At 36.8% G+C, this 16,403-nt stretch overlaps 1 protein-coding gene across 2 annotated transcripts in view; it reads right to left on the reverse strand.

Moving 5' to 3' along the window:
* LOC121868042 (THO complex subunit 2-like) overlaps positions 1-16,403 on the reverse strand; it is a 75,056-nt gene that overhangs the window by 34,577 nt on the left and 24,076 nt on the right. The window contains exons 17-25 of one of the 2 annotated variants that reach the window (XM_042368299.1): positions 15,993-16,106; positions 13,618-13,737; positions 12,960-13,087; positions 12,672-12,735; positions 10,047-10,298; positions 9,524-9,655; positions 8,909-9,139; positions 1,963-2,048; positions 336-495 (exon numbers count right to left, since the gene is read on the reverse strand). In XM_042368299.1, coding sequence (XP_042224233.1) covers positions 336-495; positions 1,963-2,048; positions 8,909-9,139; positions 9,524-9,655; positions 10,047-10,298; positions 12,672-12,735; positions 12,960-13,087; positions 13,618-13,737; positions 15,993-16,106 — 1,287 coding nt within the window. Of the gene's footprint in view, positions 1-335; positions 496-1,962; positions 2,049-8,893; positions 9,140-9,523; positions 9,656-10,046; positions 10,299-12,671; positions 12,736-12,959; positions 13,088-13,617; positions 13,738-15,992; positions 16,107-16,403 lie in introns of both variants that reach the window. The other variant, XM_042368298.1, reaches the window with a different exon arrangement.

A 16,403-nucleotide genomic window follows, 5' to 3' on the forward strand; every position in this document is an offset into this window, starting at 1 on the left:
TGATGCACCTTATATATTGATTGCAGAATTCTCAATTGCTAATCCCATCTTGTTCACAAGAATATGACAACTGGGAAAATGCATAACTGGATATTTAATTCTTTCATCAGTTGGATTTTTTTTTAAGTACTGTACTGCTTAATCCACTGCATGAGTTTATAATTGGATAAATTTCTTTTCCATGGACCTATGGAATTATAGGACATATCGAGATAACTATGACTCCTTAGAAATATAATGGCTATTACTGAACATATCTTACTTTTCAATTCTAGACAAAGACATATTTAACATATCTTAATCACTGACTCCAGACAGTTAGACAGATGATGTACCTTTGATCTTTTAGACTCCTTAGACCTCTTCCTTGACTTCTCCTCACGTTCCTCCTTCTTGTCTCTGTCTTTTTCTTTCTTTTCCTTTTCTTCCTTCTTAATTTCCACATCATCAGTCAATTTCTTTTCACTAATTTCCTTTTTATCTTTGGAGGATTTACTGTAAAATAAATAATTTAGGGTTATGAATTAAAATAAAAAGTTATTGTATGTTAGAAGACCCTGACAGCCTATACAGTACTGTTTGATAGTGTTTCAATCTTTCAATTATATGAGAATGTGTAAGCTAATTCAATGTTTTTGTTACTTCACTGTGTCTAAATGATCACAAAATGTTTACCTTACAGTAGGCTCTCATATTTGGACACCTATTTAGACTGTAAAAACCTCGCGAAATTCAATCGTCCAAATTGAAATACAACTTCCTATGGAGAAAATTAATTTGAGTCTGGTACTTTTGATGTTTGGTTAAATTTTGCCTTATTTACCCTACTTTTTTGGTGAATTACTACCTGTAATAAAGCAACATCCAAATAAACCAACAAAAAGAATACAGATAAAGTTAAATAAAAAACTAAAAACAACACAGAAAAAGTTTTTATGGCCTACAGCTTCAGCTACAGTTGAACCTGATGACTTGGCAACTTCGTCATCTGAGTAAAAACACACACAACAACATTAACTGTCCTTATGTTTCAGCTTTACCACCACTGGTGGGTAGAAATTTTGTTTTAAATTCAGAAACATTATTTAAAATATATATGAACAGTAAATAAGTGTTGCTTTCATATTCTTATGTAGAGTAATGACGATATGTTTTCACATGTGCGCACTTACAAATGTTCTCACTTTTTTTCTTTACCATTAATGGTTAGCTACTTTTATTGTTCCATTTATTAACATTAAATAATGTTACTTAAAACAACCATATTAATTTTTTGACATTAATTTTACTACAGCTACAACCAAGGTCTTATTTTCTTCAGTTATATATGTAGAACCAGTCAGTCACTGGTTTTGTAAACATTAATGAAAACAATGCTGTCTCGTCTCCTCGTGTGTTTTAATATTCGACGTATTATTAATGAATTGTACTGTTCAATTTGCACACATAAACATTAATTCAATCAAAAAGACATTCAGTAATAAACAATAATGAATCTTTTGTACATAAGAGAAATGATGTTGTTTACACGATTGTGCACGTCTGAATGTTGGCGGGCCGCTCAAACCCGTCAAAATTTGAGTTTCTACCGTTGAAATTTGAAATTGTGTACAAGTTCTTTTTGTGTCCAAATAAAAAGAGGTGAATTAAAAACTCGCAAAATTTGAGAACCTACTGTAATTCAGTATCAATATTATATCATTGTCAGTGTCCAAATTATATGAAATGTGTTTGTATTGTACATTATTTTTTTAGAGCCTATATTACTCCAAATGTTTTTGTATTACTTTTTCAAAGTGTTTATATTGATTTAGTGTTAGTGTTTTATATTACAGTATTTCAATGTCATATTATTTTAATGTCATATCATTTCAGCAAATAAGTTAATTAAAAAAAATTAAATCTAGACTATAATTACTGTAGTTGGGAGGATACTTTACGTCTATTGTGTCATCAACCTACCTGGATACGTCTGCCTTCTTAACCTCCTTGTCCTCTTTATCATCCTTAGCATCTACATCACCATTGGTGGAATCAGCCACAACCATCTGTGAACACAAGCAACAATATCTCTGACTATCTACTTGGATGAGATTTAGATTAAGCATTGAACTGAATATTCTGGGAGGGTACGATACAGGGAGGATTAAATCTGATATCCAATTTTACAGTTGAGCAGCTAGATAATACACACACTAAGCCTGGAAGGTTGTACACCCAAGTGATCCTAAGCATTAGTGGATGGATATTGAGCCTATGAACAATTTTATCCTTGGCACTAATCATTAGACTAGTTCTACCTACCCATCACAACAATGAATAGGGAGAACTAGAGGCAAAGGTCACCAACACAGGTAAGAGGCTGTGGAGCCGAGACATCAAAATGATCGGCACAATTTTGAACACAGTGGTCCCTCGGTTAACGAGCACAATCCGTTCTAGAAGGTTGCTCGTTAACTTGAAACCATTGTTTCAATGGGTTTTTGGTATTGGTTCCAGCTCACCGAAAATTGCCTAAATTCAACAAAAAAGGTAGAAAAGTTCACTTACTTTGAGATGTGTATGTAGAAGGCTCCTGGATGATGATGATGATGATGGGAATTAGAATGGGGGTGGAGGAGAAGGGAGAAAGAAGGCATTGGGGTGGAAGAGAAGTCACCCCATGGTGCCATTCACCCATAAAATTTTCGTTCTCTTGGTGTAATTCAAGATTATTTTCTTTTAAATCAACACTGCACTGCATTATATATTGTCAATATGTAAAATAAATTTCAAAATGACCAAAAATTTGGCAAACACAGAAAAAAAGCGTTTAGTTGAAGTCTCAAGCAAGATGTTACCTCCACTGAAAAGACACAAAGACTGGCCTGTATGGTGTGTTGGCAGGCTGGATGGTCGCCTACAAACTAGTGACCCTACCTTCAATTTTGTTCAATAATTGTTAAAATGACTAAAATTGAATATTAAACTTTTAAAATTATTGAATAGTATAAACTTCTGATATTTACTAAAAGAAACGGAATATAAGCCCTAGAACCGATTACTGTGGCCGGACTAATGCTACAGCTGGTGGACTGCCAAATGCAAGCAAAAACATGTGGAGGTCGGCTCGTAAGAAACTCGTTAATCGAGGGATTGCTCGTTAACCGAAGTTAAGAATCTTATGGAAGGTAACTCGTTAACCGAAATCTCGTTAACCGAGGACTCGTTAACCGAGGGACCACTGTATACATTCTGGCCTTCACATAGAGGCACACTATGTCTTTTACATAAAAAGAATTGGAAATTGATTTTATATTGTTATTTCTTGGGATCCAGCACAACATTACACTGCTGTGTGGCCTAGGGTAATACTATATACCGGCACATAAGTCTTCTTTTGATGTACCTTCCCTTATGTAGTTAGACTAGCTCCCCTTGTAGGGTGCATGTCACATTAGCATTTGGGGAAGTAGTCAAGCATCACCACCTGCTTTTCAAACAAGCCTTTGAAGGTTGAGCAGCCTAGCTGAGGGGATCAGGCTGTAAAGGGAAGATTGATCCTGAAATCCTATATTATAGTAATCCCACTGCTAGGTGATTTCTTTACCCAGGGCTGCCCAATCATACTTACCCGCTTGCCTGTGGCAAGTGATAATTTTGATTCATGCGAAAGTGAAGGAGACTTTGTAAATAGACCCAATGATTTTGTAAGGTTTCATACTGAACAAAATTTGTATTGAACAGTTCTCTAATTTACCCCCAGTTTCTCTATACTGATAGATAAAATAAAACTAGAGAGAATCTGCATGAGAATAGGTGCATGTTGTTAACAACTCATCAGCTTACTCACCACCAACATGGTGAGTGGACACAGCAATCAATATTTTACACTAGCAATAGATTAACAAAAAACAATAAAAAAAAAACCTGCTTTATAGGTGATGACGGGAGCATGTGTATATGTTTGACTCATCAGCTGACAGCCCAGGCTTTAACAGTCCAACACGCATTCAGCCACAGAAAAATGGTAAAATTTTTGTAAAAAAAATTAAATCAATGGTATGATAATTCTCCCGTGAAAAGAGCAGAGGATGAGCACGTATTCCATCATCCATGTCATAGTCACACACCTAATTGCTGCACTCCATCCCCATCACAAGCATGGGCCTGTCAGTCATGGACTGTCTAATATGATCCAATAAGGCTTACAATGTATCCATTTTGTGCAGCAACATTTGTTTCCACCACTATGAGTTCTTACAAGACATTCCCACACATAAAAAAAAAAAGTATGGGATAGTGGATTTAAAAATTTGCTAGCCCGGTGGGCTAGAGGAATTATTTTTAAATTCAGCAGGTCTCTATACCCCCCTCCTTCCTATGGGTTAGTGAGTAGACCAAAAAATGAGGACTGAGACTGGATTCATATATGACTGATCCATGCTCATAAATATTAGCATGACATCATGGCTTGACAGCCTCCTACCATCCACGGTTACTGTCCTGTTTGCCTTTTTTAAGGGCAAAGGATGTGATGGGGAAGTAAATCTAATCTTCCAGAGTTGTACCAAGTGTAGAATTAATCACTGAACTAGTACCCTGCCACTTACGGTTAGGGTCTCCTGAATATGCAACCTGCCAAGATTAGTGTGTATTACTCAAGCTGCCTAGAGGAGGACATAAGGCTGTACATGAGGTCATAAGGTATTAAGACAAAACTACTATGAGAAGAACAAGCAGGCATGCAGATATGGGTGAGATAATCTGTGATTTCAATGTTTAGAAGAAAAGTGTGATGAGATAAGAATTGATATTATATATATATATATATATATATATATATATATATATATATATATATATATATATATATATATATACAGACAGACCCGACTTGACTGCTTGACTTACGACCGTCGGGACACAGCCGCCTCAGTTTTTATTAAAAAAAATTTAATGACATTTCTATACTGTTTCCAGTTAATGTAGTCTCCATGTATAATTAGAAAATTAGGCCCTATGTGCATTCAGCTGACTACATTAAAGGTAAGTGCTCAGTCACACTGTAACCATTCCTTATTATTTATACTGTACTGTATCCATTCCTCATTATTCATTACTTTTACTGTACTGTACTTTGTTGAGTTATTTATTTAAAAAAAAAATATCTCTGTGGGACTTGACCTGGATTTGGTCCCTAACCCGTCGTAAGTTGGGGGTCTAGGTATTATATATATATATATATATATATATATATATATATATATATATATATATATATATATATATATATATATATATATATATATATATATATATATATATATATATATATATATATATATAACAAATAACATATACAGTACTGTATATCAGTACAGTATAAGACATAACATGCATAGACAATGAGACACACTTTTATATATTTCAAACAAGACCTAAGACATACAGCAGGGTTCTCATTATTTATGTAATCACTATACGTGTACTCAGTGATGCAGATAGTATTTTTTACCACCACATATCCATTATTTGTGCTATACTTGATTATACATATACAAATTGGGGGTCTAAGGGATGTTCGTTAATGCCGGCAGTCTGTTAAATTCAGAATTTTACTATGCTGCTTGCATAAGATACGTTTACTTTGTTTACATATGATTTTATATAATGACAATATCTGATAACTTATATACTGAGCACTATTAAAGAGTAAAGTAATCCATGATTATTCACATATTTCATATTCTAACTTTTAGCAAATTGCAGGAAACAATACAATATCAAATACAGTACTGTATTAAAAATGTACAATAATCTGAAATACAGTGACCCCTCGGTTAACGAACTCAATCCGTTCCAGAAGGTCGTTCGTTAACCGAAAAGTTCGTTAACCGAAACCGGTAACAATGGGTTTTTGGGTAATTGGTTCCAGCTCACCGAAAATTTCCTAAATTCAACAAAAATGGTAGAAAAGTTCACTTACTTTGAGGTGTGTTTGTAGAAGGCTCCTGGATGATGATGATGATGATGATGATGATGATGATGATGATGATGGGATTTAGAATGGGGGTGGAGGAGAAGGAAGAAGAGAAGGCATTGGGGTGGAAGAGAAGTCACCCCTTGGCGCCATTTCACCCATAAAATTTTAGCTCTCTTGGTGTAATTCAAGATTATTTTCTTTAAATCAACACTGCACTGCATTATATATTGTCAATATGTAAAATATATTTCAAAATTACCAATAATTTGCTTGGAAACACAGAAAAAAAGTGTTTAGTTGAAGAGAGTCTCAAGCAAGATGTTACCTCCAGTGAAAACAGAGAGAGACTAACGCCTGTTTGTTGTGTTAAGAGGCTGGATGCCGCGCATTAAACTAGTCACTTTACCTTCAATTATGTTCAATAATCGTTAAAATGACTAAAAAATTGAATATTAAACTTTTAAAATTATTGAATAGTATAAACTTCTTGATATTTACTAAAATAGTAAGGAATTTAAGCCCTAGAACCGATTAATGTATTGGCGGACTGATACTAAAGCTGGTTGCCCGGTCAGTGCAAGCGAAAACATGTTGAGGTCGGTTCGTAAGAAATTCGTTAACCGAATTTTTGTTCGTTAACCGAATTGAAGATCCTTATGGAAGGCAGTTCGTTAACCGAAATTTCGTTAACCGAGGCGTTCGTTAAACGAGGGGTCACTGTATCTGCTAACACATGATGTACCCACTCATACTGCCATCTATTGATGGCGGGGGAAACCATGTTTTCATCAGCTGAAGAGCTGTCTCCGTTTGATATTTACTGTAATTAATAAACCATTAAAAAATTATTTCTGAAAAATATAGTACAAATTTATTTTAATGCTTCTTTAAGAACTGATAAATAGAATTATTGCGAATTTTTTAAGTCGATGGCGATATTTTCATCATCGTTACGCAAACAGGAGTTTCTTGGGGTGACAAAAGTGTTAAGAACAGAACAAATACAAATAATGAGGACCCACTGTATAGCTTTATTGTTTACATCTAGTGACTCACACTCAATACTAAACTAATTTCTAACCCATAAAGTGTACTCCATACACATTTGTCTAATTTATAAACTTTCCATCATTTGGAACTTCTGAAGATTGTTTGTACAGTTGGAAATAAATTATTAAGATTAATTACCCATAATTCATATAAACATTAAACAAATGCTTAAATACACTTGGTATTGTAGAAATTAAAAAAAGGGGACCTGGGAGGGTTTTATCATATTCATTATCTAAGTTAAGCTTGATTATTTGAAGTTATTCAATGTATAAACAGGGATCACTACTTCAGGGTGGCTAAATTGAGGGGTGAAACTTTAACTGACATTCAGGGGCTAAAATTGTGAATGGTCTTGTTCATGGCCTCGACTAACTCACTGTTCCTGATATACAGCATTGTATATCAAAAGAGAAGTACAGCAAGATCTTGTATTTTGCGAGTAATATAGACAGGAAAAATTGCACCAAATTCAAATACATAAACTAAAGGGAAAAATAACAATATAGACTGGCCACTCTACACCAACCTCTGATTTTCCCATTTCTAACCTCAAAATTATACAAATTCTGCCTTTATCGACCTAACTGTGCTTTCCGGAAACTAGATTTTAGGCCTTCCTGAAGTAACTTAATCACACGCTGCTTATCCTGCATCGAGTACTTGGCAAACTTAACTCCTTTATGATAGTCCGCTTCTTCCTTTCCTTATTTGGCCGCTTAGGTTGGTCTGTCCCACCCCCACCAGCACTAGTAAGACCCCCAGTAGAGGTAGACGCCATTATTTTGACTCGACAGGTGGTAGCACCACTCAAAAAACACACAATAACAGCCCGGGCGGTAGCTAGGAAGGCGCAGGCTACAACGCGATAGTTGCGTTCTTGTAAGCCTCTTTTACGTTCACCACTGGCAATTCGATCACCAGAACGCTTCTCGGAAACATTCTTCTTACCCAGTTTTTCCATATTCATCGCAAACACAACAAAATTGGAGAAAACAGCAAAAATCGCGGAGCAATCGACAGAAACCGCACGATTCAACTGATCACGTGATGTAAACCGTTATTAGTCCTCACTGCGAAACAATCGTTTTACTTATTCTTTTCACACAGTATTTATGGGTAACAGCTAAATTTGCAAAAAATGAAAAAAATTTACAGAGTACCTCTCAAAAAACACTTCGCATACAAGACACGAATCAATTGAACATGTGATGTAAACATTGCATAACCCCGCGCCACGCTTAAAACATTGAGGATGTAATCGCGCTATAGCCAACATTCGTTTGCAAAAGTTCGCGTTTTACAAACAGCGTTCCTCTATTCATCAATCATGTTTCAACCAATTCGCGTTGACAAAACACGCGCTGTAGCAGAAATGACTAACTGGTATGAGAGCTGTGAGGTCATTCAAGACGGTGCCAGCATTCAGCTTGCTGGATCTAGCGAAATTCATGATATTTTATGCCAAATATAAGACTTGGTTACATTAGGTAGTGCTCGCAAAATTCAAAAATGCGAGATGAAATCACGCGAAATATGAGATCTTACTGTACAACACTGCAAGTTCACAAAAAATGTATTTACAGGTATTGTACATACCCGGGTACTTGATTTATTCATACACATAAAAATATTTTTACAAAAATCACCAACAGATCTGCAAACATATTAAATGCATGAAACTTCTCAGATTTTACAAACTTTGAAAAAGGGTGGATAAAGATTTTACAAAGGCAATAAAAGTTTATGGCTAGTGAGATGAAAATCAATTATGGCCAAGCTCCACACTTAAAGTGATCCCTGATAAAGATTGAAATAACATTTTATTCTACTTATGGTCAAGGGTAGTTTGGACAGCATTTACAAAATTTACCATACCTCCACATCACCAACCTTTGCCACCTTACTCTCTGCTGTCTCCCCAGTGGACTTAGACTCATTTCCTGAAGTTGCATGAGAGTTTTCTTGTGTTCCGTTGACAGCTTTAGCTGCTTGGGGACGTTTCGGAACTATATGGAACTCTGTCTCTGGCATGAGATTTGGTTTGATGGCTTTTAGTCTACCTGAGTAGCTATTTGCCAGAACATACAGATCATTTCGGCGATTACGCTCTTCCACTTTCACCTAAAAAAAAGTCTGTATTAGAAATCTAAAACACAAGACATGTTCAGTCCTATCATCTACAACCCACCAAAACAATGTGTAAATTAGGATTTTTCCGTGAATATGATTTGCCACTTTAGAATTACAAAATTAACAGTATCACATTACATAGAGCAAGAAGAGAGTAGCTCTACCAAGTCACAATAATATACAGTACTAGATTTACCTATAGACCATAAAAAATATTTTCCAAGAGGTCTTTCCTTAAGCATTCACACTAGATTGTCATAAAACCTTTTACAACATATAATTATGAATGCTTTCTTTACCTTTACTGGCGACATAACATTAGCTTGAGGAAATTGCAATCTGTATCTCCTCTGGGTACACAAAAAAGAATTTTACCTTCTCTATTCTCTTCTCAATGACAGCAGCGAGGTTGGTGATAGCAGGGAAGCGCTGGATGATTCCTTGGAGAATAAGGATAGCGTTACGAATCTGAATGTAGTCGCCACTCTCCAGACATGTTACCAAGGCCTGGAAAATATGAAAGTGATAACTTGCGACTTCATCTTTTTGTTTTTCCCAACTGCCAAACATTCCTCTCCATTCACTATTTTTGTATTTCATCCTAATAAGTCTATTCCTGCTGTGGTCCAGGGTGGCCATTATCAAAAGCAAAACAGATTCTGTTATTTATTATCACATGTTTCTTCAAGCCACCTTACAAGATGTGTTCTAAACACCGTAGAGGTTTACGTTCCCAAGGCACCAAAATTTCCACCTAGTCTACAATTGTTATCCAATGATATATACTGAAACACCTTTTAGAATGACAGCTTAGATAGTCAAATTTAACCAAAGAATAACACAAAAGTTAACAAATCAAAGAAGATTCATGTCATGGCAGCTTCAAGTAACAACTCACCTTTGTTATCTTGTAGTGCCACTTGTGAACCACATGACGGTAGTTCTCATAGTCGACATAATCATTGGCTTCCTGTCGTGACACACGGTATTTGGTGACAAAACCTGGGTAGTTGGCACACTCTTTCTCATAATTTGTATGAGATGCATGCCAGTGCATGACAGTCTCTAAAGTGCCCAGGAGGAATCTAGCATACCTGTGAGCCTCTTGTTCTGTGCATGAGGCCACTGTGTATGTTATGTCGCAATACATCTGGAACAGACACCATGTGCTATTATATTATTAAGATATGACAAGATACTGAATGTCACTGCATATATTGCAGTTTTCAAGGGTTATTGTATATTTCAAGGCTTTACAACACGAAAAAATTACCCATGCGCATATTTATATAGGTCCGCCAAATACCATTAAAATTGGAAGATCAGTTAAAATGGAAAATCTTTAGTCAACCCCTGCGCCCCAGGCCGGGGTGCCGTTGGCCGTATCCCCCACGTGGGGTAAATCGAGAAAAATCAACTTCTCCAAAAATAATTTTTAACCTTTTTAAATGATAAAACAATAAAAAAGAAGTAAGAAAAACTATATATTTACCCTCTAGAAACTTCCCTGGGGCCGCAGTGGCGAGAAAAATGCAGCGCGGAGCAAGGGAGATAAGGGGACTGTTGTTTTGATGCGAGCGCTCGTGGTCACGTACGCACTTCGTGGCCCTTTTTTGCTTGCCTTTGTGTCCGGGATGGCCAGTAATGCATATATTTACAGATCATAATACTTATTTCCTATAAATAATTCATTTAGAATTTATTTTATTTGCATTATTTTTCATAAAAAGTGCTCGGAGACACACATGCAGTCTGTCGCCAGGCTGCCTGGCTGTTTTTGTGTTTGGGAGAGCAAGTACAGTAATGCATAGAAATAATTAACAAAATAATAATTCCACAAAGAAATACAATTACAGGGCATCCTCGCCTAACGTCAGGGTTACGTTCCTGAAAATGCGACGTTATGCGGATCAATTTTCCCCATAAGAAATAGATAAAATACGGGAGTTACGTTCCCCAGCCCCCCTTTGCCCCATGAAAAACTTACATATACAGTAAATCATTGCCATTTATATAGAAAATAGTTTACAGAACAACAGTACTAAGTTTGTATTGGTACTCACCGATGAGCGTTGGTGGTGGAGCGAGTGGGTAGTGGAGTGAAGGAGGAAGATGGCGGGAGTGGAGAAGAAGGGTGGGAGTGGAGGAGGAGGGTGGGAGTGGAGGAGGGCAAGAGAATTGCAGGGTGGTGAGTCACTGAGTCTGCGGCTCCCTCCTCCTCCTCCTCTGACTGGGGTTCCTCTGCCGCTGCTTGCTCCTCCTCCATTGTTGGCGGGAATGTCTCGGCAGCAACCGTATCTGAACTGGCAGCTTCATCAGTCATATTTATGTTGTGGAAGTTATACCGACGCTTAAATCGTTGAAACCAGCTTGGCTGGCCGTAAAGGTCTCTTCCTTCGATCCTTTACCCTCTGTTTCCTTCATGTTGTCAAACAAGGATGTGGCCTTATGCTGGATAACCATAAGGCTCACAAGGGCATTGCTTTGATTCTGGTCCTCCATCCACATTGCCAGCATCTTTTCCACCTTCTCTATCACAGTGCTTCTAGTACGAGTTGTCTTAGTAGTACTCAGAGAAGAACCACTTCCAGCACTAACCTTAATCTTGTCAGCGTTGGTCCGGATAGTACGCACCGTTGTGGGGGTTAGACGAAGCTCAGTGGCTATGTCCACAGCTCGTTTCCCTTTTTCAAATCGGGTTAATACATCCATTTTCGTAGCAAGGGTAATGGTCTTACGTTGCCTCTTCACTACACTAGCATCAGTAGCACTTGATGGGCGCTTGGAAGCCATTTTGAATGGTTAGAGTACAGTTTTAGAGCAAAAGCACGAATGATGTGAAGTCGTAACAGAGACTGGCTTGGCGTCACTTGGGGACGCTGTGACGTTCCACGAGTGAGGGCAGCGCGCCGAGCTGAGAGAGCAAAGTGCGGTCAGACAAGAGCGGGTGATGCACCGTAGAAAATAGTCCGTGACGACGCAAAACGATGTAGTATCACATCACCGGGACGGAAAACAAAATTTTGGTTTCTAAAGTTCAGCGGCATAGTACAGAAACAAAGTTAAGTGAGGACTTACTGTATAACATATTCATAGCATTATTTTCTAGTAATACTACACTACAACTACACTACTTTTAGCAATAATACTTTGATTCATGATAAAATGGACAAACAATGAAAATGAAATAAACAAAAGTAGGTAATTACATTCCAGAAGCTTCCCTATGGCAGTGTGTGTGGCGCGACAGGCAAATAGTCACGCTGGAACCTGATAACCTGCACTGGACATTCAAACAATGTCGCGAAAAGGCACGCGTTCCAGAACGTCAACCGAGGCACCCCAGATGATCGTTCCGGAACGTCAACAGGGGAGTACAGGTATCTCTCTATCTCTCTTCTCTCTCTCTCACTCTCTCAAAGGGTCAAAATAAAGCAAAAGACACATACCTGTATGTGATGGATGGCAAGATTTTTAAGAGACTAAATGACAAAAAATAATGCTTATCATAAAATAAACTCACCCGGTCGTAACAAATTAGCGTGGAAAAGTTTGGCGTTTTGAGGTTGTGCAACATCTTCACAAATCTGTAGATTAAAATAATATAAGAAACTATCCTAAAAATAAATTTTTTTGAAGAAATATGGAGGATAGGACAGAGTTTGGGGATTCATGTGAATGGGATGTCATTCATATAAGCATGTAGTAACTAATATGTACAGAAAATTTTGATAAGCTGTATAAATCACTAAACCAGCTTCTTTACAGAAAAAAATAACACTAAAGAAGAAAAATTGAGAAAATGACTTACTTAGCACAGTATATAGCATCAAGAGCAGTGAAGGTACACCGTGGGAAGAGACAGAGCTGAAGGAATGCAGTAACTGTGTCATTCTTAGGAGACCGTGCAGCCCGCAGCATAAACCACCGATCTTTCTCCTGTCAAGATGGATGAAAAGAATTACCACACGTGGTCAAAAACGAGTGCAAAGACATTCTCCTTTCCTTGGTATTATTTCTTCATTCTTGCTCCTGTAATTAAAGTGCTATCCTTTCACAGTAAGATATCTACATGGTTAATCTCAGTCACTATCAGCAGCACACCCATCCCCAATACCACATAAAGGTTATAAAACACTACAAAATATTTGCAAACTTCCCAAAGGTTATTAAATACTCTTCCACTCTTTGATCTTCATAAAAAACTAACACTGAAATGGCCTCTTACTTTTAAAATGAAAAACTTTTATATTACTGAATACTATTCTGGTTTCATTCCCCTCAGTGACTTTTCATTCCACCTTACTCATCTCTTCACCTACCCAAAAAAATTTAGGCTGTGATAACTTATCTTCTACACAACCATGATTTATTCACATAATGATAAACCACCTTCATTTTCTTCAATACTTTATAATAACAATGTTGTTAAAATATAATTTACCACTTATTCATTTAATTTACAGTACCTGTTGTAATCTAGCGAGGACACGCTCCACATGTTCTTTCTGACGTTTTTCCTCTTCTTGGAGTTTTTCTTTCAGAGCCAAAAGACGATCTGCTTCCTTCTTTCTTTTATTTGCAGAAGGCTGAAAAAAAGATTATGAAAATCCGATATAAAGTCACCCTCTGATGTACTACCAATATTAAGGAAAAAATTAAATAAAAATTTAGGGCCAAGGGAGCAATGTCATACAATGTGTACGTAACTCAGGACACAAACAAGAAATTTTTTCTCGCTAAATACAGGATGATGTCTGTAGTTACTAATTTTGCCACTGTTATTTGAGCAATGTATATGTAAACAACACAGCATTTACTGTGATATGATTGCTGCTCTATTCTATTTAACAGTGTATTCTTAATTCCAACTGTGTACTGTTGTTCTTTACTTGATGGTATGTACTGTATTCACATAGTGACAACTGTACAGTGACCCCTCGTTTAACGAACGCCTCGGTTAACGACATTTCGGTTAATGAACTGCCTTCCATAAGGATCTTCAATTCGGTTAACGAATTTCTTACGAACCGACCTCAACATGTTTTCGCTTGCACTGACCGGGCAACCAGCTTTAGTATCAGTCCGCCAATACATTAATCGGTTCTAGGGCTTAAATTCCTTACTATTTTAGTAAATATCAAGAAGTTTATACTATTCAATAATTTTAAAAGTTTAACATTCAATTTTTTAGTCATTTTAACAATTATTGAACATAATTGAAAGTAAAGTGACTAGTTTAATGCGCGGCATCCAGCCTCTTAACACAGCAAACAGACGTTAGTCTCTCTCTGTTTTCACTGGAGGTAACATCTTGCTTGAGACTCTCTTCAACTAAATGCTATTTTTCTGTGTTTCCAAGCAAATTATTGGTCATTTTGAAATATATTTTACATATTGACAATATATAATGCAGTGCAGTGTTGATTTAAAGAAAATAATCTTGAATTACACCAAGAGAACTAAAATTTTATGGGTGAAATGGTGCCATGGGGTGACTTCTCTTCCACCCCAATGTCTTCTCTTCTTCCTTCTCCTCCACCCCCATTCTAATTCCCATCATCATCATCATCCAGGAGCCTTCTACATACACACCTCAAAGTAAGTGAACTTTTCTACCATTTTTGTTGAATTTAGGAAATTTTCGGTGAGCTGGAACCAATTACCAAAAAACCCATTGAAACAATGGTTTCGGTTAACGAACGACCTTCTAGAACGGATTGAGTTCATTAAACGAGGGGTCACTGTATCTACTAATGTATTTTTATTTTAAGAAAAAGGTTTCTGGTCATCAGAGTACTGTACAGTACAGGTATACCCTGTACAATATTTCAGATTTGTGGAACTGTACTGTACAGTATTTCATAAACTACATAATAGTGGTAACACATGTGCATATTACACTGACTACAAACATCCCGATTTACGATCATCTGTTTTACGATATTCTGCGCTAATGATAATTAGATTTTATCATCCTTGATCAATTTGTTACAAAATCTGCATTAATAATAGTTATTGCAAAGTTAAACTTGCTGAAGTGGAATATAAACACTGGGAAGCGCATCTTTCCCCTTGTCAAATCAAAGATGGCCAACATGTGCAGAAACTACTTTTCCATCATCCGCACAGCTTCGTCTACCCACATGCTGCCTCACAGCCATCCTGCGCATTATTGTCCTGTGCTTTGTTCCTGCCCTGGATCGTGTAACCAAAATTATTGTTATTTATCATTGCTTAGCCTTGTGATCGCTGTAATACTTCGCCATTATTGGTAAAAAGAGAACATTAACATTCGGATTTTGCTGTTTTGGTGACTGAAGTGATTAATTACTGTCTTAGTGTCTGTGAAGTAATTAATAACTGTTTTAGTGTCTGTGAAGTGATTAATAACTGTTTTAGTGTCTGTGAAATGACTAATAACTTTTTCAGTGACTGAAGTGAATAAAAACTGTTTTGGTGACAGTGAAGTGATCATTGTAAAATATATTGCACAGTCTTATGATCACTGTGATACTTTGCTGTTTTGGATGAATGAAAAACATTAACATTTATTTAATGAGTGTAGGATCGTCTTTTTCTGTATTACAAATCTGTGTCGGACAGGCCAGTAACGTATCCAATTGAAACCCATGTTAAATGGGGCCCGATTAATGATATTTTGAAGTACATTAGGGTTTTCAGGAATCAACCCTATCGTAAATTGGGGGATACCTGTACAGCATTCAATCTATTTGATAACTTCACCTCCCCCCCCCCCATCTGAGAATGAAGAATTACTGTACTTCAAAATATACACAAAGCTAAGAGAGGGAGAAAGATGGCATGATTATTGTAGACTTACATTTGGATCAATCTTCTTTATCTCCTTCTCGTACATGTGTACAGGCACTTCCAGGTCGGACATTGTCAGTGTCCAGAAAGTGAGGAAGAAGGATGGGTCCATGTCCTCCCATACCTACAGGGTAATTGGGAAATTAAGGATATTGTATCATCTGCACTGGTGGAAGGGGAAAAGGAAATGGGGAAGGGCAAGTCCTTGATGATTGATGCAGTGTGCATAGATTAATGAAAAAAGTCATATCAGTCACAAGAAACACATTAATCCATTCTTTCCTATCATACTCGCCATTATGAGAGAATTTTTCTACAATTTCCTGTGACTTTTAGTTTTCAATGATTCAATTTTCTTATCCATTTATAACTGGTTTTCAAGTAAGTGCATCCATTTCAAAGAGGCTGCAAACAGCCTCAT

Source organism: Homarus americanus, unplaced genomic scaffold, assembly GCF_018991925.1.
Source record: "Homarus americanus isolate GMGI-L3 unplaced genomic scaffold, GMGI_Hamer_2.0 scaffold37032, whole genome shotgun sequence".
In the NCBI taxonomy this organism is placed as follows: Eukaryota; Metazoa; Arthropoda; class Malacostraca; order Decapoda; family Nephropidae; genus Homarus; species Homarus americanus.